The following is a 25,076-nucleotide window of genomic DNA, read 5'->3' as shown; positions in this document are numbered from 1 at the left end:
AAGCCGGTGCCACATGTTTTAGATGTTTGTATTACATTGTCTCATTTTCATTATTGATTTCTCTGTTAATTACCTATTGCTAAGTAACAAACCACTGAAAACTTAGTGTCTAGAAACAACAATAATTTATTATTCCTCACCATTTTGTGGATTGACTGGAATATTTATCTTATGATTTCATGTAAGCTCTTTCATACAAGCTTGTTCATTTGGTAGGTTTGATTGAGGCTAGCTCAGCTGGAAAAGCTGGAACTCCTGGGTCCCTTTCTTCACATGGAATTTCATCTCAGACTTTTTCACAGCATGGTGATCTCTGGGGAGCAAACTAAGAGTTCAAAAAGCAAAAAATACTAGACTTATAAAGCCTCATACAACTCTGGAACTCATACCAAGTCAATTCTGCCACATTCTGTTGGTCAAATCAAGTTGTAAAGCTAAACTAGATTCAAAAGTTGAAAACTGTACAGGTATTTATTGAAAAAAAAATCCGAGTGTAAGTGGGCCAGTGCAGTTCAACTGTGTCATTCAAGGGTCATCTGTAATGTAATTCTATTTCTTGATGTATACACTTTTACTGTAGTTTTTTACATCCTATTATAATAATTACTTTACTTATATCACCCACAATCACTACCGCTTTCCTCCCTTCCATTTTTCTGGTATACTGATAACTGTTGGATGACTCAATGGTCAGTTTACACCCCTGGTTCTCAAAGTGTGGGAGGATGCTTCCAGGGGGTCTGCAAGGTTAAAAATATTTTCATAATAATACAACAGTGTTATCACCATTCTTCATTTTCTCATTAGACTACAATGGAGTTTTTAATGGACTGAATAATATGATATTTCAACATACTGAGTCCAGTTGTCTTCTTTTAAGCCATATATGAAGGAGCAAATACAAAACAGTGCCATTTTTATTTCAATTTTTTGTTTAGGAAAATGTTATCTCTAATTACAAAGTTATTTAATGTTAGGATTTCATGAACTTCTTTTTATTTGAATTAATAGGTACTTAAAATTTTTTCAACTTCAATTTTCTAAGCTCTTTTGATTGTACCAGTGTCAGATAAACAGTTTTTATATTGTACTATTTTATACAAAATCTTAAGATTGGGAGAGGGTAAGTGAATGGTGTGTAGGACTCTGTATATTTCTTTGCAAGTACCTGTGAATTGATAATTATTAAAATGCAAGTTGAAAAGAAAAGTTTTTGCCACCTAACTCCTGCATTTTCTGAGTTGAAAAAGATAAGTGTCTTGGTTTTAAATAAAAGGCAGTTACCCCAGTCTTTGTTTTCTGACTTTGTTGGGTTTCAAGATTGCATTGTTTTTAAATTAGTACTCACACCATTCTTACAAAGTGCTATATCAAGGTGAAGTTTAGGAAGTGCAATGTTTCTCTCAGCCTTGGCAAAACAGTTAGTGAAGGGCCACACCGTGCCTACAGCATTAGGAACCCAGCCTTTAGGAGACTGGTGTCAGGGGCAGAAAATTTAGCCCTTGAGGGTACCAGGGTGACAGACAAAGCCTCAGTCACAAAGAAATGAAATTCAATCATTTTTTTGCCAAATGCTTTGTGTATCAAAATCAGAATAGGAGTAATGACAAAAACTCACTGTTAAACCTGGAGGATTATGGGATACAAGTGGTTACATTTTTATCCTAACTGTACTTTTACTTGAAAAACCAAGATAAGTGGTTTTTTTTTTTTTTACAGTCAAACCCTTTTTGTATTACAGGAAATAAATGTTAATATGGAGAATGATTTTAAGACTGACTCATCATTATCTACCTTTGCTCTTCAAAGTTCTTCAGAGACATTGTTTTCTATTCAGCTGTTAGATTTCAAAACAAGTTTACTGGAAGCATTAGAAGAATTACGTATGAGACGGGTAAGTACCTTTTAAAAATGCTTTTTTAATCAGAGAATTTGATTTGTCCAGTTTTTTTTGGTTTAATGAAAAAAAAAAGACAACAAAATAACTTCTTATTTATAAAGAAGAAATACAGTTCAAATAATGAAGCAAAAGAGAAAAGGGTAGATTTAGTTGACATCAGAGGATGGGAAAGGAGAATTTAGAAACTAAAGCAAAAAATATAACAGATTTTCAGATTGTTAAACACTGGATAAATCAGCTAATATTTATTGAGTGCTTTGGAATGCATAGATAGCACTATAGTTAGACACTATGGCTGTTTAAAAAAACTCTTCTTTAGGAGATTGTATTTTTGTTGTGGTTATGAGTTGGGTGTGCGTATGAAATGATTCAATGATGAAATAAGGCAATACATGATTAAGTGACAAAATAAATGTATGTAGTAAGTATTCAGAATTCAAAGAATAAAATATTAGTTTTGGAGCGATAACCTGAGAAAGAAGTGATTGTAAAAGATGTTTTGTTTCGGCAGGAGATCTGTATTATTTAAAACTCCTTAAATGCATTTCATTTCTGAGACTCCCTGGATATAAATTTAAAGAGTATATTGTCAACTCTCTAAGACAGTTTGGACTTGGTAAATTTTAAAGAAAAGAAAATAAAGTCAAACTATTGTAATGACCTAGGGATGAGGTCACTAGGACTTTTGTATGAAGATAGAACAGTAGAGACAGAAAGAAAAATTGAGAGAGCTTGGTGACTTCCTGAAAATTACCTGTAAGTCAGGGAAAAAAAGATTTGAAACATTTTCATTATATGAACCTTGTTCTAGGATTTAAAAGTATTGAAATTTGTTGTCATAATAAGAAAACTTAACCACAATGTTTATCCTGTCTAAAGCTATTTATTAGCAAAATAACAAAAGTCTATTTAACAAAGAAGAAATCCTGCTAAAAAAATATCTGGATAATGGTATATCTTTTCTAAGTAAAGCAAGTTTAGATAACTGTTTAAAACTTTATATTTTGCTTTATTATGTTTCAAACATTATCTTTTGGTATGTTTATATTTCCAACTTGAAAAATAAGCTTCCTTTAAAAATCTTTTGAAAAATTTCAAGGTAGCAACAGGTACGGTATTTTAAATAACCAAAATGCAGGTGCATACACTACTTTTAATAACATTCATCATTTAAAGGAGAACTTTATTCTTAAAAAGGGGGGTAAATTTTCTCTTTTATTGGAAAAAGATAATCATTGATTTTCACATTTACATAATGACAACACTTTATCCATATTGTTGTATTTTAACCCCCCCCCATATTTTATTAGGAAAATTCCAAAAATACATAATAGTTCAAAGAATTTCACAGTGAACGTCTATATACCCACTATAGTAAGCAGAATAATGGCATCCCAGTGAATTCTACATCTTAATCTTCAGAACCTCTGAATATGCTACCTTACACAGCAACAGGGACTTTGCAGATGTCATAAAGTTATGAATTTTGAGGTAGATTATGCTGAATTATTCAGGTGGACCCAGTGTATTCACAGCATTCTTACAAGAAGAAGGAAGGATTATCAGAATCAGAGAAAAAGATGTGATGATAAAAGTAGGGAACATGGTCACAGAGAGACTTGAGATGTTATGCTGATGGCTTTGAAGATGGAGGAAGGAAGCTGTGAGTAAAAGAGTGCAGGTGGAAGCTGGAAGAGGTGAGGAATTATCCCTTAGAGACTTCAGAAAGTATGTGGCCCAGCTAACACCTTGATTTTAGCTCAGTAAGAACATTTAGCCCTGGCCAGGGTGGCTCAGTTGTTTGGAGTGTCATCCTGTACACTGAAAGGTTGTGAGTGTGATTTCCAGTCAGGGCACATACCTACTTTGCAGGTTTGATCCTCAGTCGGGGTGTGGATGGGAGGTAACTGATCAATGTTTCTCTCTCTTTCTCTGTCTCAAAGCAATGAAAAACCGTGCTTGGGTGAGGATTAAAAAAAAATTTAGACTTTTGACTCCAGAATTGTAACTGAATTAAATTTGAGTTGTTTTAAGACAATAAATTTGTTATAGTTTGTTACAGCAGCAATTGGGGATCTAATACATCCACCACCCAGATTCTATGCTCAATCTTGTATATATCCTTCTGTATTTGATGTTTTTTTGATGCAGTTCCATGTAAGTTCAAAATTAGTGTGCTTCAGTGTGCATATCATTAACTATTGTTCAATATTTCTTTTATTTTTCTCTTAATATAAAATACAGTGAAATGTATAGTTCTTAAGTGCACCATTTCATGAGTTTTAATAAATGCATACAGCTGTGTAACCCAAACCCTTGTCAAGATATGGATCATTACTATTGCCCACAGAAAGTTTCTTCATGTCTATTCTCACTTATTCCTCAGTGTTATCCATCCAGAGGTAACCATTATTGTTACTTTTTAACCATGGATTAGTTTACTTCTGTTCTAGAAATGCATATAAATGGAATTGTGTAATATTTTTCTTTTGTGTAAGTTTTTTTATCCAGCATAATATTTTTTGAGATTCATTCATGTTGTTGAACATATCAGTAGTTTGTCCTTTTTTTATTGTTGAGTAGTATTCTATTGTATAAATGTAACACAGTTTGTTCTTTTCATTAATCTATTGATGGACTCCTGTGTGATTTCCAGTTGGCTATTATGAATGAAGCTACTGTGCACATTTTTGTACAAAATGTTGTGCAGGCATGTATGACACAGCGATGTAAGCACAAATCTTTTTTTTTTTTAATCAATCTATCTGTCTGTTTATTTATTTTTAGACAGAGGGGAAGGGAAGGAGAAAGAGAGGGAGAGAAACATCAGTGTGAGGTTGCCTCTTGAGTACCCTAACTGGGGACCTGGCTTGCAACCCAGACATGTGTACTGAATGGGAATCGAATTGGCGACCCTTTGAGTCACAGGTCGGCGCTCAATCCACTGAGCCACACCAGCCAGGGCATTTTTTTTTAAAGATTTCATATATATATATATATATATATTAGAGAGAGGGGAAGGGAGGGAGAAAGAGATGGAGAGAATCATTGATGTGTGAGAAAAACATCAGTTGGTTGCCTCTTGTACACACCCCAACTGGGGATTGGGCCTGCAACCCAGGCATGTGCCCTGACTGGGAATTGAACCAGCAGCCTTCCACTTTGCCAGAGGTTGCTCAACTAACTGAGCCACAATGGTCAGGGCAAGAACAGATCCTATTTGGGAACTGTGTATGAGATATTCATTACCTTGCATGCCCTCCCTGATTTCCCAGTGTTCATTGAAAATTTTTAATATTTCCCTTTACTAGTTATGAAAAGATACTTTTATTTAGCACTCAGAAAGGAAAGTGAAAAATTTTAAGATCCAGTCAATACTAATAATAATTATATTTAATTTGTTAAGCTAAAAAAGGCAGAAACTAAAGTATTGAAACACAATTGTTGATGAGCTTGGATGGGCTTGATTGTTAGGTCCTTACATGTTTAGGAGGTAAAGATGTTGACCAACTAAAGACTTTGTTTAGTTAGGTAGGCATATTAAATTTCCCGAGTAATCAGCAAATGAACAATATTAGGATTTATAATTTTCCCAAATAGAGAGAAAGTATGTAATTGTTTAAATTATCTTGGGCTTGATGGTTCAAATAGCCTTAAAAAAGGGTAATTTTAGGTCTCAGCTGTCTTCTGAGTTTTATTTATCTTGGTAAAAAATGCTGAAGCCATCTTCTGTGTGTTCCAGAAACTGGCCTGGATAGTCTACATTTTTGTAATTAGTTTTAATACTGAAAGGTCTATTAATAGAGAACTCAGGGCTTTCTTTTTTCTTTTGTATTGTCAGAAAATGTCTTTATTTTTCTATGGATTTGTAAATTGACATTTATGTTCTGTCAGTACTTTATTTTTATTTATTTATTTATTTTTAAAAATATATTTCATTGATTATACTATTACAGTTCTTCCATTTTTTTCTCTCCTTTATTTCCTTCTGCTCTGTACCACCCTTCCCACCATCATTCCCCTAACTTAGTTCATGTCCATGGGTCATATATTACAAGTTCTTTGGCTTCTCCATTTCCCATACTGTTCTTAACCTCCTCCTGTCTATTTTGCAATTACCATTTATGCTGCTTATTCTTACACCATTTCCCCCATTATCCCCCTTCCTCCTCTCCACTGATAACCCTCCATGTGATCTCTATTTCTGTGACTCTGTACCTGTTCTGGTGGTTTGCTTAGTTTGTTTTGTTTCAGGTGTTGATAGTTGTGAGTTTGTTGTCATTTTACTGTTCATATTTTTTATCTTCTTTTTCTTAGATAAGTCCCTTTAACATCTCATATAAGGGCTTGGTGATGATGAACTCCTTTAACTAGCACTCTATCTGCCCTTCCATTCTAAATGATAGCTTTGCTGGATAGAGTAACCTTGGATGTAGGTCCTTGCTTTTCATGACTTGGAGTACTTCTTTCCAGCCCCTTCTTGCCTGCAAGGTTTCTTTTGAGAAATCAGCTGGCAGTCTTATGGGAACTCCTTTGTAGGTAACTGTCTCCTTCTCTCTTGCTGCTTTTAAGATTCTCTCCTTATCTTTAATCTTGGGTAATGTAATGATAATGTGCTGTGGTATGTGCTTCCTTGTGTCCATCTTTGGGACTGTCTGAACTTCCTGGACTTCCTGGAAGTCTATTTCCTTTGCCATCTTGGGGAAGTTCTCCTTCATTATTTGTTCAAATAAGTTTTCAATTTCTTGCTCTTCCTGTTCTCCTTCTGGCACCCCTATGATTTGGTTGTAGGAATGTTTAAAGTTGTCCCAGGAGATTCCTAAGCCTCTCCTCATTTTTTGAATTCTTGTTTCTTTTGTTCTGGTTGAACGTTTATTTCTTCCTTCTGTTCCAAACTGTTGCTTTGAGTCCCAATTCCCTTCCCTTCACTGTTGGTTCTCTGTACTTTTTTTAATTTCACTTTTCATAGCCTTCACTTTTTCCTTTATTTTGCTACCCTGCTTAACCAATTCTGTGAGCATCCTGATTACCAGTGTTTTGAACTGTGCATCTGACAGGTTGGCTCTCTCTTTGTTGCTTAGTTGTATTTTTTCTGGAGCTTTGATCTGTTCTTTCATTTGGGCCATATTTTTTTTTGTTTCAGCTGTATGTGGGGGAGGGGTCCAAGAGGGAACAAGCAGCTTGCTCAGCTCTCTGCTGGGTTTCAGTCACTCCCTGTGCTACCCAGAAGCAAATTGGGCCCTTCTGGTGCTGATTATAGGTGGGTGGATTTGTGCACACTCTAGGACCCCGTGGGTCTCTCCAATGAACTCTCCGGTGAGGCTGCAACTTTCTCCTGCAGTCTCAACCCTCACAGGTATTTTAGTCAGAGGTTTTGAGGCTTTATTTCCCCTCACTGGAACCCTGGGTTGCATGGTCTGTCTTGCTCCCCAGTTGTTCCGTCTGGTTTATCAGCACACAGATGTGTGACAGCCTGGTTGGCCAGCTGCTGCCTCGCCTGCTCTGGTCCTGCAACCGCCACCTTGCTGCATGTCCTCTCTACCCAGGCTGTTTGTCTCTGTCCCTCCTACTGGTCTAGATCAATATTTCTCTTTAACTCCTTGTTAAACTGTTGTTGGACTTCAATACAGTTCAATTGTCTGGCTGTTCTGGTTATTTTTTGTTTTTAAATTTGTTGTCCTTCTTTTGGTTGTTCAAGGAGGCAAAGTGTATCTACCTATGTTTCCCTCTTGGCCCGAAGTTCTGCATACTCCCTTTTAAATAGGAAGGAAAATGAAAAATAATTATTTAGGACACTGTAATTTAAAACATTAGGCAATTGAGAATTAGTGTTTTATTTCATTGTAAAAAACGTATCAAAATAGTTTGAACAGTGGTTGCCTTATTCTTGTGTAACTTGCAATACTGATGAGCATGATTTCTCTGCCTTTGCAAGGGATAACACACGTATTCAAGTTTGGATTACCTTCCTACATTTTATCTTTTGCATTTTCAGTTTTATCAGATATCTTTGAGAGCTCCTTTAATTTCACTTCCAATTTTATTCTCTCCATCCTCCTTTTTCTTTTTCTGCTTTTTCATCTTTCTTGGCCAATTTCCTTTTTTCAATTACCTGTTTTTGTAAAATGTTATGTGGTTTTACCTCTGTGAGACAAGAAAGGAACACACCTTTACATGCTTACTGTCTTTGTATAGACTGAATAACAGATACATAGTGACCAGTCATTGATAGACTGTCAAAGAAATGACATGATTGATTATTGGTCATGAAGCACATATGTTATTTATGTAGTGGTTTGTGGTTTGGGGAGTTAACAGTGGCATTTGTGCAATTCTAAATAATGCACCATGGTAATTGAAATTTGAACCATGTTTTTGGGTGGTGGTGTTTAAGTAAATCAAAGTAACTGAAATTCGTATGTTTTGGAACTGTGTGATATGAGTACTACCTAAATACTAAATACTGTCAAACGAAAAATGCAAGTTGTTAAAGTCAAAATAAAAAAAATGTGTAGCCATATAAAATAGTTTTGGGGGGAAATATGTCAAATCATTGTCTGTGGTTACTACAAGAGATGTTTCTTTGTCCTTTTATACCTGAAAGGTGTAAGTGTTCTTACACCTTTTCTATACATTTGAGGTTGTTTTATAATAGAAATGAAAAATAACAAAGTATTAGGCATTCCAGGAAATACTATATGATCAGCACCAATATAAAAACCAGAGAGTGGCCCTGACTGGTATGACTCAGTGGGTTGGGCGTTGTCCCACAAAGTAAAAGGTCACCATTTTGATTCCTGGTCAGGCACATGTCTGGGTAGCAGGCCAGCTCCCAGGTTGGGGGCATGTGAGAGGTAACTGGCTGATGTTTCTCTCCCAGATCAATGTCTGTCCCTCCCTGCCCCCTTTCTCCCACCCTTTCTTTCTCTCTAAAAATAAATGAATCTTAAAAAAAAACACAATAAAAATAAAACAATATATGATTTGGAATAACTCATGCAGAGATGTTATTGATGAGTAGGAATTTTGGGTCATAGGGGTTTATCAACTGTGTTAGTATTATTAAGAAATTAAATTTTGGCTTTCTGATTCTATTATGTATTTGTTTCATTGATTTTTTTTATCTGTGTTAATTATTTTCTGTTTTTTTTTTAATTTTGAACTTTTGGAGATGGATATTTAGCTAATTACTTTTAACTTTTTTCTTTTCCAATATAAAACACTTAAGGCTGTAACCCTCTCAGCATGGCTTTAGTGGATCCCATTAATTTTTCTGTTTTATCTTCATTATCATTTATTTTGAATTATTTTCCAATTTTCATTGTAATTTCTTTTTTTACCCATGAATTATTTAGAGGTGTACTACTACTTTTACACATATTTTGGAATTTTATTTTTTATTAACTTGTAAAAAAATGATTTCTAGCATAATTCTACTACATCAGATAATATACTCTATATTATTTTAGTCACTTAGTATTTGTGGAGCTTTGCTTTCTAGCCAAGCATATAATCAATTTTAGTCAATGTTCCAATATAGGTGAACTTGAAAATAATATGGGTTCTGTATTTCTTGGGTATAGTGATCTATGAATATGAATTTGGTTAACTTTGTCAATCCTGTTTAAATCTCCTATATTATTGCTGATTTTCTGTCTGCATTTTTCTTCTCATGTTTCAGTTTGGTTATTTTTCTTCTGTAGTTTTAGTTCACTAATATTCTCTTCAGTTTATCTAATCTGATAAAGTCAATCTTTTGAGTTCTTAATTTTATTTCTTTTCTTTTCAGTTAGAAAATTTGTTTGGTTCTTTTTTCATTTTCAATTCTTTGCTGAAATTCATTCTGTTATACATATATTTTTTAGCATATTAGTTTCATGTATCTTACAGTCTATACCTACAAACTCAAATCTGGTCTTGCAGATCTATTTCTAGTATCTGGTTTTTTTTGTCTTGTTTTTTTTTTTTTTTGTTATTTGACCTTATCTTTTGGGGTGTAGGATGAATTTTGATTTAATGACTGACTTTGTGCATGAAAAATTGCAATGAGAATTTTGAGGCTTTGATGCTCTCTTCCTCTAGAGAGATTTACTTTTGCTTCTGGAAGTTAAGGTCATCATCTTACCTATCAGAGTTTGAAGCACCCAGAGGCTCAGTTTCCATCTTTGTGAAGGCTAGTTGATTTCTACCCTCTACTCCAAGATTATAGCTCTTTTGGCTTCCAACTAAACTCCTGGGATGTTTCCTAAATCCCTCCTCTTGCGTGAGTCCTGAATACTAAGTCAATCCTCACAAGACTGCCTCACTTTCTTAGCACGTGGTGAATTGGCAGTTGGTGATTGTCAGAATCATCTCTCATTGCTTTCCTTCTCTATATGATCTTAGAGGTGTATTCTACATGATCAGTCTTTTTGCAGGATCATGAAATTGTAAAATTTTAGAGGTGGAAGTGTGTCCTGAGATAACTTTAGTCCAACCTAAAACCCAGAGATTTTGGGACTAGTATTCTGATATCTCTGTTGTCTAATGCTCTTCTAGTACTATATTAATAAATAACTGGAATGAATAATACAGTCAACATAAAATTGGGTCATACTGAAATGGTTAGATAGTGAAGTTTATTAAAGAAGCAGACACAGTAGGCAATAAAATAAAGTCAATAAAGAGGCTTTATTACATAACCTATATTTCACTACTTAACTATGCTGGAACTAACAAAATAGAGAGGGACATTACCCATTTTTTTCCCTTATGGACCTAAATTGGTAATTATAATATTTGAAAAAAATGTTTTAAATTAATAATGATCTATAGATAATCTGAATCAACAAAGAAGTTTAATTCATCATCCTTGTGATGTGAATAGGATAGGAATTGTGTTGAACTGGAGAGCCTATGTTTTCAGTACAACCTATCTCTGTCTTTCAGAAAATTGTTGCTATATAGAAAAATTGAACCTGTTCTATCAGCTCTTCCAATTATTGAAGATAAACTAGAAATTAAGACTTTAATGTAAAATCTGTTAGATTCTAAATACTGGACGTGGGTTGAAAGTTTTTAAACAAAATGTATTTCTAAGCCAGGTCATCTATACAGTGGGAATGAAAGACTTCTAGCACAGAACTTTCAAACTTTAAAATGTGCATTTATTTGATAACCTTTGAAAAACTACTCAGTCTTGCCCTAAGAGAGTTTAAATTTTAATAGTCACAGCATACCATACAAATTAATTACAATACTCTCACATAGTATATATTATGGATCATCATAGAATTATGAAGAAAGTATTATCGGAGTTCAGAGAAAGGACACTTTAAATTGATAAAATATCTAAACAGAAGTAAATCTTGAATTTTTAATTAGCAATAAATAAAAGCCATGGAAATTTGGGTATTCTACTATACCAATGATTTACTGAGGAAAGTATGAAAGAAAACTGGATAACTAATGGTATAATATGCAGTGAAGCAGCATTTCAGTGCCCCATAAAATTAATTATGCTATGAGTGGAATCATACTTTTGTAATTACAATGATTTGTAGAATGTGTGTATTTATACTGCATGGAAGGCTGATAAAATGGGTGTTATCCACATTACTGAAAGGTAACATCATATACTTCTATATTAGGGTTTTAATTTAACTTCATGCTTTCTGTTAAAAATTATTTACTTCTTGAGGGAACTTTTCATTTTTATCTTCCATGCATTCCTCAAGCAGCTTTCAAAAGTTATTAATACTTCTTATTAAATTGTCAATGTTAAAAATATATTAAATTTGATAAGAAAATCCCATCTGTAAGTTCAATAAAGTATCCAAGAATATCGAACCTTAAAAGTGTTTATTTTTTATTAGCTGCCTTAGGACTACAAGGATTTAAGTGTTTTACAAAAACAATAAAAGAGGAGTAATTTGATGGTTTATTTACTCTTTATAACCTTTAGAAAGTGTCATGCTTTTTTTAAAGTGCTTGCTTCAGGCTGTAGTTTTACAAGATGGGCTTTGTATTGGTCAGGCCTCTTCAATTCTTGACCCTGAATAGATTTAGGGACACAGTTCATACAGCAGGCACATGTCTAAGCAGCCAAAACTGTAACTCGGTACTTTATTCTCTTTCATACTCATAATGTATCTCCTATGAAATTATCCAATTCAGTGTCTCATGTTGTATAATACAATACTAGTCACTATTTCAGATAGCTTTTTGGTTTGATTAGTTACAAAGTATTATAGATAAATATTTCTAATATGCATGGGATGACCTAAAAGTTCATATTTTAAAACATCTCTTTTCTAGTTAGTATTTAAACTACTGTTTTCATATTAATCTATTAATCTGTTACAATGATTTCTGAAATATTAATATTAGAACATTCATAGAAATTCTTAAAATTATATTTCCCCATCTTAACAAATATTTTATATTTTCTGAAATGTTCTACCAAATACTCAGAATATTTGTGTATTTAAAATAGGTAATATGATTTTGGGTGGCTTTCTAACTTTGGTGGGATAGGAAGATAAAATTCTGAAGTTTTGAATGAAAGGAGTATATATCATAATTCACACAGTCCTACAGAGCCTACAACCTTTTTTTTTTAAATCCTCACCCAAGGATACTTTCACTGACTCAAGAGAGAGGGAGGGAGAGAGAAAGGGGTGGAGAGAGGGAAAGAGAGAGAGACTTGACACAGAGAAACATTTTTAATTTATTCCCATTATTATTGTATTTTCCATATGAACAACTGTAAACCTACTTTTGCCCCACCCTATATGTACCTACCCTTAAACTTGTATATACTTATTTCCATTTTCAATATGTTTTGATTATAGATATTTATTACTGTTGGCATACATTCCCTTCCTATTCCATGTTGGAAGAGTCCTGATTGTGTCTTAGGGTCCACCTCTCATCAAACTGAGTCAGGTAAATCCTGACAGGTGTTAACCACTCATAAAGGTCTAGTGACTTGCCCTGCCAATGATTGGTTTAGGAGTCGGTGTGTTATGGCCATGAGATAATGTTCTTTCTGTCCTTAATGCCTGCACTTAAAGTAGCCAATGGGTGTAAAACCTAAGGAAAATTACTTGGATAATGGCAAAATGTAAAGATGGGAAGAATCATAGTCCTTGATGACATTGTTGAGTCACTGAAAATTAATTTAGAAACAAGCGCTATGCCTTTAGACAAGTCATGTGAGATAAATCCCATTAGCCATTGTGAGTTGGGTTTTGTTCTTATTGCTACTTGCTGCTGAAAGCATTTTAAATGAGGCAGCTTTCATGAGGGTTTACCTTGGAATAGCATAGCGTAAGTTTGTGTGTATGTGGTGTAATCAGGCAAGGAACATGTAAGAGAGTCATAAAGAAAATATTTCATAACAAAAACATATTTTTGTCTGCCAGTATCCACTCTGATATCTCCCAAACATTTTGTTATGAAAATTGTCAAACATGCAGCAGAACTGGAAGAATTTTACAGTGAATGCTCATACACCATTAACATTATATTTGTGTTAATCACATAGCTTCTCATGTATTTATTCCTCCTTCCCTTCCATTTTTGATGATTTTAGAGTAAATTGCAGACATCAGTGCTTTTCCTTCTAAATACTTCAGAATCCATGTCATTACATCAAGTTCAATATTCGTTTACAGCTTTTTTATCAATATAGTTTATTGATTATGCTATTACAGTTGTCCCATTTACTCCCCTCCATTCCCCTCCCTGCACGCCCTCTACCCCACACATTCCCCCCTTTAGTTCAAGTCCATGGGTCATAAGTTCTTTAGCTTCTACATTTCCCATACTATTCTTGCCTTCCCTCTGTCTATTTTCTACCTACCATCTATGCTACTTATTCTCTGTACCTTTTCTCCCTCTCTCCTCCTCCCCCTCCCCGGTTGCTAACCCTCCATGTGATCTCCATTTCTGTGGTTCTGTTCCTATTCTAGTTGTTTGCTTAGTTTGTTTTTGTTTTTGTTTTAGGTGTGGTTGTTAATAATTGTGAGTTTGCTGTCATTTTACTATACATGTTTTTTATCTTTTTCTAGCTTTTTCTTTATAGTAAAATTTGCATATAATAAAAGGCATAAATCTTAACTGTACATTCAATGACTTTTCATAGATGTGTACACTTGTATAATACAAACCTTATTAAGATATAAAATGTTTCCATCAACCCAGAAAGTTCCCTCATGCCACTTTGAGGCAACCACTCTTTTGACATTTTTCCATACTGAATAAGTTTTGTTTTTTCTAACATTTCATGTAAATGGAATCATATAGTATGTACTTTTTTAGGTAAGGCTTCTTTCACTCATTATGTTTTTAATTCATCCATGTTGTGTGTATCAATATACAGATCTGGTACATGTTTTTAAGCATACACCTAATTTTTTTTTCCTCTGGAGTGGTTATAAGTTGTATTTTTTAATTACAGTTACTACATTTTATTGTTAGTGTATAAAAATATGATTGATTTTTTAGGGGTGTTCATTTTGTCCCATGACATTGTTGAGCAATTTTATTAATTATGGGAGATTTCTTAAAAAATAGATTCCTAGGGATTTCCTATATACACAATCATGTCATCTACAAATAGAGACAGCTTACTTCTTAGGTCATATCTGTTTTTTTCTTTCTCTCTCTCCCTCCCCACCCTCTCTTGCTCTCGCACTTCCTGTCTGTCTATTATATATCCGTCTATGCCTTATTGCAGTAGTTGGAACTTCCAGTAGTATGTTGAATAAGGACAGTGAGAGTAGATATTCCGATCTTGTTCTTGAGCTTAGAGGAGAAGCATTTAATCTTGCACCATTAAATGTGTTAAATGTAGTGTTTTTATAAGTGCTCTTTATCAGATTGAGGTAATTCCTTCTTTTCCTACTTGGCTGAGAGTTTTTATCATGAATGAGTCTTGGATTTTTGTTAAATGCATTTTCTGTGTCAGTTGATATATGATTTTTTTTTTTTAAGCATATTGATATGGTGAATTCTATCAACTGTTGATCCAGTCTTGCATACTTGGAAAAACTCTGGTCATGGTGTATAATTTTTTATACATTGGTGGATTCCATTTTCTAATATGGTATTGAGGATTTTTTGGTCAAAACTTGTCAGAGATATTGGTCTTAGTTTTCTTTTCTTGTACCGTCTTTGTCTGGTTTAGGTGCCACAGTAAACGGGCCTTAAAACCTGAGTTGCAATGTGTTCCTTTCTCTTGTGTTTTTCTGGGAGAGGCTGTGTCAAAGTAGTATTAATTTAATCTGAAATGAAATTGGTAGAGTTGTTCTTTGGTAGAATTGTTCAGTGAAACCATCTGGCCTAGAAATTTATTTTTTAGGAGCTTTTAAGTTAATGATTACAGGTCTCTATCATCTTGGTTGAGGTTTGGTAGTTTTTGAAGAATTGGTCTGTTTCTGTAAGTTGTCAAATTTATGAGCATATGCTTGTTCGTAGTATTCCTTATGAACATTTTAATGGCTGAAGTATATTTGTACATGGTTTCTTTTAGCTCTTTGAGCATATTTAAAATTATTGATTTAAAGTCTGCCTAGCAAATCCATTGTCTGCCCTTGCTCAGGGACATTTCCTGTTAATTGTTTTCCCTGTGTATGGATCACACTTTCCTGTTTCTTTGCATGCTTTGCAATATTTTGTTTAAAATTAGACGTGGCCATTTTGAATATGTGGCAACCCTGGAAATCAAGTTCCTACCCCTCGTCAAGGTTGCTGGTTATTGTCATTGTTTGTTTTTGACTTTTCTGAAATAATTTGGTAAAGTCTGCAGTTTTTTGTCATATGTGGCCACTGAAGTTATTATGTTCTTAGCTTCATTATCAGCTAGTGCTTTATTTGAAAGAGATTTCTCTAAATACATGGAACCAAAAGAAAAAAAAAACCTCCCTGTCTTCGCAGAAGGCTTCTCTGTATGTGTGTTGGGGCTCACCTTCAACACTCAGCCAGGAAATTTGCAAGTCTGACTGTTGAAGTTTTCAGCAGAAGCTTTAGATCTCTCTAGCCATACCTTGTGTTGATGGCTTGGACTAATTCTGGAATAATACATTATTTTAAATAAAAGCAGAGGGTTTTTCTACATTTTCTGCCTGACTTTGGGCCTTTCCCCTTGACTTTGGGTCTTATGAAGCCTAAGTGTCAGGGTGGGGTCTTCATAAGAGTTTTGATCCTTCCTTTGTACTCATGGTGGGCCTAGCCTGTATTCCTGCTCCTTCTAGAGTGGTTTCATTTTCCTAGCTTTCTCTTCCTAGTTCCATGGGTTTCCACAGGTTCTGTCTTGCTGTAGTTTTTATTGTCCTCCCCCCTGTAGATTAGGCTTTTGTTCCATAGGGGAGATAAGGAAGACAGGTCCAATCTGTGTAGAGTTTTCAGTGGTGGCTATTGGTTCTCTTTCCTTGCTGTAGAGGGTTTCTACTAGGTCCTTAGCTATAGTTTTTTTGTTGTCCTTTCCCCTGCCGATTAAGGTTTTGGGGGTACAGGAGGAATAGGGAATATGGCTTATAATTGCTTTTCTCCTCCTGAGCTAGTACCACCAGAGAAAACTTGCTGGGGAATTTTCTCATTCTTCCTTATAAGTACCTGGTGGGTTTCCTGGGGAAAAAAAAATCCTGATGGAAGGTATAAATCTCCTTATTTCTGGGGCCCCCAGGGGATTCATGTTCTTATACTAGCCCATATTCTGCCTTTAGCAATTTATTACGTTCTTTTAGTTGAGGTTTCTTATCAGTACTCAGTAGTTTAAGTCTTAGGTAAGCAAATACTGTGTTTTGTTCTCTGAGCAGGCACCTGAGTCTAGATTTTGTGTGACTTGGTTGGTCTGAGACTTCATTTCTTTTATGGGTTTATCTGTTTAATTTGCAATTTATCCAGCTTTGTCTTGTTGTAAGGGTGGGAATATGTTCTTTTTTTTTTTTTTAATCTCTGTAGAAAAGAATTAAACCTGGAAGACTTAAAGTCCTAATTTTCTTAGCATCTTTCTTCTTCTTTTTGATCTAGGAAGCAGAAATTCAATATGAAGAACAGATTGGTAAAATTATTGTGGAGACACAAGAACTGAAATGGCAAAACGTGAGTATTTTTTCTCATATTAGCGTTTTTAGCAGCTATTTAGAAATACATTTTAATCTTTAATTGCAAAGTTAATTTTTAAATTTCCAAAACGTGTATCATTTTAAACAAATTCTCAAGAAAATTCCAACTAAAACTATTAACATTTGGGTTCCTGAAAATTGAGAATAATTTTTATTCAGGCTTTCTGATAAGAAAATAGCTAAGAGTAGCACTGAGTGTAATGCTGAAATCCATGAACTGTTTCGTACTGGAGAAATATATTGTGTTATAGAGGAGTCAAAATATTTAAGTGAAACCTCAGAACTGTGCCACGTTTCATCACATTCAAAATTATTGAGCTAGTAGAACAACAAATCTGCATCATATTTGTGTGTAGTTTAAACATTCCTCTGTGGAAACTATTTGGATGACTCAGAAGGCTGCAGCTGTTGGGCCAGTGGTGATTGGCAGCTTCATCACGACAACACGCCTGCTCATGCATCACATCTTGCTCATGCATTGCATCTTGTGCAGAGTTTTCTGGTGAGACATCAAATCACCCAGGTGACTCAGCCCTACTACAGCCTAGATTTGACACGCTGTGACTTCAGGCTTTTCCAAAACTAAAATCACCTTTGAAAGGAAAGAGATTTCAATCGGCAGTGAGATTCAGGAAAATACAACAGGGCAGCTGATGGCGATTGGGAGAACTGTGTGAGGTCCCAAGGTGCTTACTTTGAAGGGAACTGAGGCGCCATTGTCCTTTGTACAATGTTTCTTGTGTCGTCTTCAATAAATGTCTCTGTTTTCCATAGTACTTGACTGGATACTTTCTGGATAGACCTAATATATGATTATCTAACCACTATGCTGTACACCTGAAACTAGTAAAAATAACATTGACTGTAAACTGTAATTGAAAAAAAATTTAAAATGCCCTGTGGTCATTTTGTTTTTCCTAATAACTTATTTCTATGAGTTTAAAGAATTATATGTTGCTATATGAACATTTGTGCTTAGATAATGAAATTGGTTCCTTTGGAAACTCTGAGGCTATAGTCTGCTTGTATATAAGCAATGTTAATTTTAATAACTTTTGATGAAAGATATTTTCTTGCAAAAAACTTTGGAGCAAGCCATGTTTAGAGTTTAAAATTTCAACAGCAACACATTTATCATGAGGAGCCAACCGAAAGCACAATTACTGTATGCCGATTCCATGACAGTTAAAAAATCATAAATTGGTTTAAAGTTGTATTTCAAGAACATGAAGTTATATATGCAATAAATATGTTTAACTTTTATTTAAGTAGTGAATCCAATTACAATTTAAAATGGAAAGAGTTGCTAGAATTTATTTTAATTTTTCATCATTTTTTAAAATAGGAAACTCTTCAGAATCAAAAGGAAATGTTAACAAAGCAGCACAAAGACGCAATGGCAGTTTTTAAAAAGCAGGTAATTTCGTAAGGGTAGACAAACACTATGGTTTTAAATATTGCACTTGACATGAATACTGTATGTTGTTCCCCACTCACGAATACTGTAAGTTGTTCTCCATATTCAGTGAAGGAAAAAAGGTATTACTGAAAGCAGGAAATGAATAAAGTTATTTTGTATCATAATTGATAATAAAAAGTATAATGTGGTAGAATGAATTATACAGAGAAATTGGGAAAACTATTTTTGTTGGAGATGTGTTGTCATCTGTCCTAAATAAGTTAGGATAGTGGTGTGTATGCTCTTTCTCGTTTTCTCCTTTCTCTGTTTAATTCGAGTATCCTGGGACCTTTCCACATTACTCTTTACCCAAGCCAGATGCAAGTAGGGACAAGTAAAAGATGAGGGGATATGATTATCATGCACCGAAGCCCTCCATAAATACCATAAGCAACTAAAAAAGACTAGTAGAAAAGTAGAAAAAAAGGAAAAGAAAAATATTTTTAAAGAATTGAATAGCATCTCCTTTGTTATTTTGAATTCTTTAGCTCTTCTTTACAACCTCAAATTTTTCTTCAGTCCCTAGTTAGAAAATATATGTGTAAGAAATGTGCTATGGAAAATATCCTTTGGAAGTGTTTTTTTCTTACAGCCTTTCCAACATCACTGTTCTTTTTTTTTTTAAATTCCTTTTTTTGGTCTTCATCTCCATATAGGTATATATGTTTAGAAAAACAAATGTATAAAAAGAAATAAATCTATACAATGTAAATCACTAGTGGGTTAAGGTTATTGGTAGTTCACACTGTAGCGTAGATTTATCTAAACAAATGATAAACTTTCTTTTAGTCTGAAATTGGCCTCTTCAGAGGAGTTTTTTTTTTTAAGATTTTTAATTTATTTTTAGAGAGAGGGGGAGAGAAACATCAATGTGTGGTTGCCACTCATGTGTCCCCCACTGGGAACCTGGCCTGCAACCCAGGCACGTGCCCTGACTGGGAATGAGTTATGGGAGTTTTAATCAATGGCAAGGAAGCAGAAGCCTCCTTACAGCATGGTCTTCCCTAGGAGAGAGCAAGTCTTGGTTACCACAGGGACTTTGAGCAAAGATAAGAAGATCCAGCTGTAGAAGAAAAAGGAGAACATGCTCTTGGGTGCTTCTTATTTGTTTTCTGCCTTTTTTTTTTTTTTAAAGAAAGAATTATTGAATGTAATGAGAAATTTGGAAAATTCAAAGAAAAATTTTATTTCTTGACAACCTTGCCTAGTATCCTTGTGTTGCTTGGATATTTAATTCTTTTTGGGATGTTCACTTGAGCTTTCCTTACTTAACACGTCATTATTTATTAGATTGCCAGATGCATTTTAAAATTTTTTTGCAAAATACTGTCAACGCAAGTACAAGTGGTATTGATTTCATAAAAGAGTGTCCTTAGAAAACATCATGTTATTATTTATGAGTAGATGGCAAAGTACTGAAATATTTAAGAAAAAAGCTTCTGGAGAGCAAAACTAAACTTTCAAGGATAATTGTTGCCTCCTAATCAGTGTGATTTAATTGTTCATTTCCTTTGGTGACAGGTTGTTTTCTCAGTTTCATATCTTTTATTATTTTGTTTTCTCAATGTAAAAGCATATTCATATTATGTTAAGTTCAAATATAAAGTATATCTGTAAAATATACATATAAAATATATCTGTAGCCTCACTGACCAGGGTAAATCACTGTTAACAGTTTACTTAACCTGTATTTTAATTTTTAAAATTGTTTATAGTTTCAGATGAAGATGTATGCTCTGGAGGAAGAAAAGGTATAAATTTTTTAATAATTTAAAGTATAGTTAAATATATTTAAGTATCAATTGTTCCCCATAATGGGAAGGAGCATTAGTTATAAATTAATGGACACTATTAATTGCTTAAAATCTTGGAAACAGAAAGGACTCAGGAATCACTTTACTTGACCATTGTCCATTGTTATTTACATTTAAGAATCCTGAGACCTAGCAAGATTACCAAATTTTTCAGACTGGAAGACGCACCAGACCATAAGATGCACCTAGGTTTTAGAGGAAAATAGGAAAAAAAATTCTGAAGCAAAAAATATGGTAAAATATTTAATAACATAAATAACACAGCCCCCCCGCCCCCCCTGCCCCCCACGAACCAGGCAAACTAAATTCAGACTATAAGACTCATCCCGATTTTCCTTCCAAATTTGGGAGGGGAAAGGTGCATCTTATGGTCCGAAAAATCCAGTAAATGGCTTGCTGAAGTTGAAGCTTCCATTTTTAAGTGGCAAAGTTGGGACTAGAACCTAGATCTCTTCAGCCCCCAAATTAAGGATCTTTTATGTTTCTGTTGGGTATATTTTTAGTGTTGTTTCAATGTAATTACCTTCTGTAAGAAATATTAAAATGATATGGCATCTGGATGCCGATTAACTGGAAAAAAGGACATAACTCCAAACAATCCTAGAAATCCATCTGGCATTAACTATTTTCTCTAGCTAACTAATAGTACATGTTTTGAGTATTTCAATGAACATATTATTATATTAATAATTTATAGTTTATTTTTAGCAGAAGACCTTTTAAAAATTCTCCCATTTATAAGGATATATATAAGGATATATATTTATACCTGTATCTTATTAATTAGCAGATATTCTAGTTATATGAATTAAATACTTACCATATTTTACCATGTATAATGTGCTCCTATGTGTAATGTGCATCCATCTTTTTGGCCCAAACTTTCAGGAAAAAAATTTTCATTTTTATTTTTAAATTCAATTATTTATTTATATTTAGATACATGTTTTTTGTATTATAAAGGAATTTTAGCTCTTTTTTGAACATATTATGGTACAAGAAATTTTATATAACAAATAATTACAAAACAGAAGAACAGATACAAGGTATTTCAGGTACTACCCATGTATAATGTGACCCTTATTTTTCCCTTAAAACAAAAAAGGGAAAAATGTGTTCCCTTTGGGCAAAAAAGTACTCATTATACATTGCAAAATATGGTAATTATATAGCAATCATAAGTTCTTAGGAATGCCCTACTGATAAAATGATTTATTGTTATCATAAGGTTTTCCATTTCATGATATATATACAATCTTTTAAAGGATGTACTGTAATTTTATAGTATTTTGAATTCATTAGAAATTTAAGTTGTAGTACAGATACAAGTGTAAAGCCTGTGAAATATTACATGTAAAGTAGAGATTTTGGTTCTTGAGCTCTTATGTTTCCCTTTAATAATATCATTTACATTGGGAAGTACTGAAATATAGTTTTTTACTTACAGGGAAAATATCAGCTTGCTACAGAAATAAAAGAAAAAGAAATAGAAGGATTAAAGGAAACATTAAAAACATTACAGGTAGAGTAATAAGGATTGTTTAAAAAGTAATTTGGTATTTTAGCACTGTGTCAGTAAAATATCACTAAACATGTAAGCTAGCAAAGCAAAGCTAACAAAAAACATATATGATATAATATATTAGTAATTTTGTCCCTTAGAGTTTTGAATTTCAAATCGATGGATTTTTATTTTTTATTTTAAAAAGAAACATTAAAATAACTTTCATTATTCTTATAGAAATATAGTTAGATACATACTGTTTTTAATACTTTATAGATGAGGAAAATAAGTCAGGCTTGTATATTATGGCAGATTCACCCACAGTCCTTAAAATTTAAAATAACATTGAGTCATTATTATTTGCTAAGTAATGTGCTGCTTATTTTCTGTAAATACAAAGATGAAGAAAACATATTTTGCCTTTAAGTTGTTCACAGTCTCATAGAGAATACAGAGGTGTACAACTAATGGTTATTTACTTGATATATCTGTTGAAGGTCTACTGTGTGCCAGCCACTGACCTAAGTACTGGGGATACAACAATGAATAAAAAGGGCAATAATCTGTACACTTATGGAGCTTACATTACTTAGGGAAGACATGAAACATTAAAATGAGATTAAAAAGTAAAATAAAGATTGTTGGGGGAGAAGGTACTCACATGATTTCAAAGTATCGTTGTATAGATAACATTAACTACAGAGAGCAAAATATATTTTTACAACAGGAGGATTCTGATGGTCACTACCTAATCAGGAAATTCACACCGTAGTGTGGACTTGTTTAAACAGATGATACACTTTCTTCCTTTAATCTGATTAAGGTAGTACAAGGGTTCCTATTTCTCAACATCTTCATGAACAACGCACCTGTCTTTTTTATCACAGCCATTCTAATAGCTGTGAGGTGATACCTCATTGTGGGCTTGATTTCCAGTTCCCTGTTGATGAACAATGTCTAGCACATTTTCATAATGTTGGCCATCTGTGTGTCTTCTTTTGAGAAATGTCTTTTCAGGTCCTCAGCCTATTTTTGAATTGGGTTGAGGTTTTTTGTGGATTTTTTTTTTTTTTTTGCTATTCAGTATATGAATTCTCTCTATATTTTGGATAATACCCCCTAATCAGATATATGGTTTACAGATGTTTCTCTCATTCTGTAGGTTGTCTTTTCACTCTCTTGATTGTTTCCTTTGCTGTACAGAAGCTTTTTAGTTTTATACAATCCCATTTATCTGTTTTTCCTTTTGTTGCCTCTGCTTTTAGTGTTATACCAAAAAAACAAAAAAAATCATTGCTTAGGCTAATGTCAAGAAGCTCTTTTCCCATTTTTTTTTCTTCTGGTAGTTTTACTGTTTCAGGTCCTATGTTTAAGTCTTTAATCTATTTGAGTTGATTTTTGTAATGGTGTAAGAAGTTGTGTATGGTGTGAAGTAATGGTCCAGTTTCAGTCTTCTGAAAGTGGCTATCCAACACCATTTATTGAAGATTGATCTTCCCTAGTTGTGTACTTTTGGTACTCTTGTTGAAGATCAGTTGGCCATAGATTTGTTTCTGTGCTCTTTATCCTGTTCCATGGGCCAATATGTATGTTTTTTAATGCCAGTATCATACTGTTTTGATTACTATAGTTTTGAAATATATTTTGAAATCAGCAAGTATGATGTTTCCAGTTTTATTCATCTTGCTGAAGATTGCTTTGGCTATACAGGGTCTTTTGTGATTCCATATAAATTGTTGGATTGTTTTTCTATTTCTCTTGAGGTTAATATTGTGATTTTGATAGGGATTGCATTGAATCTGCAAATCATTTTGGGTAATATGGATATTTTAACAATATTAATTCTTGTATCCGTGAACACAGGATTATCTGTCTTTTCAAATTTCCTTCATCAGTGTTTCATAATACTCTGTACAATTCTTTTACCACATTGGTTAAATTTATTTTTAAATATGTTCTTTTTATTGCTATTGTGAACTCAATTATTTCTTTTTTTAAAAATTTCCCTTTTGGTTATTTTTTTGTTTGTATATAGAATCATTTGTCTAAAGATACTTTTTAAATCCCCCCCCTTTTGACATAATTATTATTCAAGAGTGTTATTTACTTTCTGTGTATTTGTGAATTTTGTTACTGCTTTCTTACTGTTACTGGCTTTCTTGTCTTATTGTTACTGGTTGCTAGTTTTATTCTACTGTGGTCAGAAAAGATACTTGGAATGATTTAGTCTTCATAAATTTGTTAAGACTATTTTTGAGTTCTAACATTTGACCTATCCTGGGGAATGTTACATGTGCTCTTGAGAAGAATGCATGTTGTTTTGCTGTTGCGTGGAAAGTTCTGTGTATGTCTGTTGGGTCCATTTGATTTACAGTGATGTTCAAGTCAGGTGTTTATTGATTTTCTGCCTAGATATGCTGTCCATTATGGAAAGTGAGGTATTGAAGTATTGTATTATTGCTGTATACTATCAACATCTCTCTTCTACTCTGTTTATATTTGCTTTATACAGGGTCCAACACAAATAATACCCCTTTTTATTACAAAATATTTTATTACAAAACCATAAGCATGTAATTCTGTAACATAACAATATCACACTCATGCACACCATATGACATTTTAGATGAAATGTTCAAATTAAAACTATAAATTATTACACCCATATTATTATCCTACCAACCACACTCAAGCAGGTGTTACTTTTCCTGGATCCTGTATTTTTAGGCGCTCTAATGTTGGATGTATATATATTTATAAGTATTATAATATCTTCTTGTTGAATTGACTCTTCAGCTTTATGTAATGACCTTTGTCTCTAAAGACAGTTTTTGATTTAGTCTATTTTGTCTGATGCCCTGGCTGGTGTGGCTCAGTTGGAGCATTGTCCTATCACCAAGAAGTCACAGTTTTGATTCCCAGTCAGGTCACATACCCTGGTTGCATGTTTGATACCTGGTTGGGCTGTGTATAAGAAGGCAACCAATTGATGTTTCTTTCATCATATCGATGTTTCTCTTTCGTACTCTTTCTCCCCTCTCCTCCTCTCTCCCTTCCCCCCTCCTCTCTTCCTCTCCCCGCACTGCCCCTCTCTTTAAAGGCAATGAAAAAAATGTCTGTGAGCAAGGATTAAAAAAACGTGTATTTTGTCTAATTTAAGTATAGCTACCCCAACTTTCTTTTGGTTATTATTTGACATATCTTTTTCATGCTTTTACTTTCAACTTATGTATGTTCTTAAACATGAAGTGAGTCTCTTGCAGATAGTATGTCACTGGCTGTTGATTTT

General features: G+C 33.7%; 1 protein-coding gene across 1 annotated transcript in view; it reads left to right on the top strand.

Annotated features, from left to right (window-relative positions):
- Positions 1–1,740: 1,740 nt before the first annotated feature.
- Positions 1,741–25,076, top strand: part of CCDC73 (coiled-coil domain containing 73) — a 75,784-nt gene continuing 52,448 nt past the window's right edge. Inside the window, exons 1-5 of the mRNA XM_028515228.2 lie at positions 1,741–1,894; positions 16,916–16,987; positions 18,356–18,427; positions 20,185–20,220; positions 21,731–21,805. Coding sequence (XP_028371029.1) covers positions 1,757–1,894; positions 16,916–16,987; positions 18,356–18,427; positions 20,185–20,220; positions 21,731–21,805 — 393 coding nt within the window. The 5' untranslated portion in view covers positions 1,741–1,756. The remainder of the gene's footprint in view (positions 1,895–16,915; positions 16,988–18,355; positions 18,428–20,184; positions 20,221–21,730; positions 21,806–25,076) is intronic.

This window comes from Phyllostomus discolor, chromosome 6 (assembly GCF_004126475.2).
Source record: "Phyllostomus discolor isolate MPI-MPIP mPhyDis1 chromosome 6, mPhyDis1.pri.v3, whole genome shotgun sequence".
Classification (NCBI taxonomy): Eukaryota; Metazoa; Chordata; class Mammalia; order Chiroptera; family Phyllostomidae; genus Phyllostomus; species Phyllostomus discolor.
This window is presented reverse-complemented; position numbering and strand designations above follow the sequence as displayed.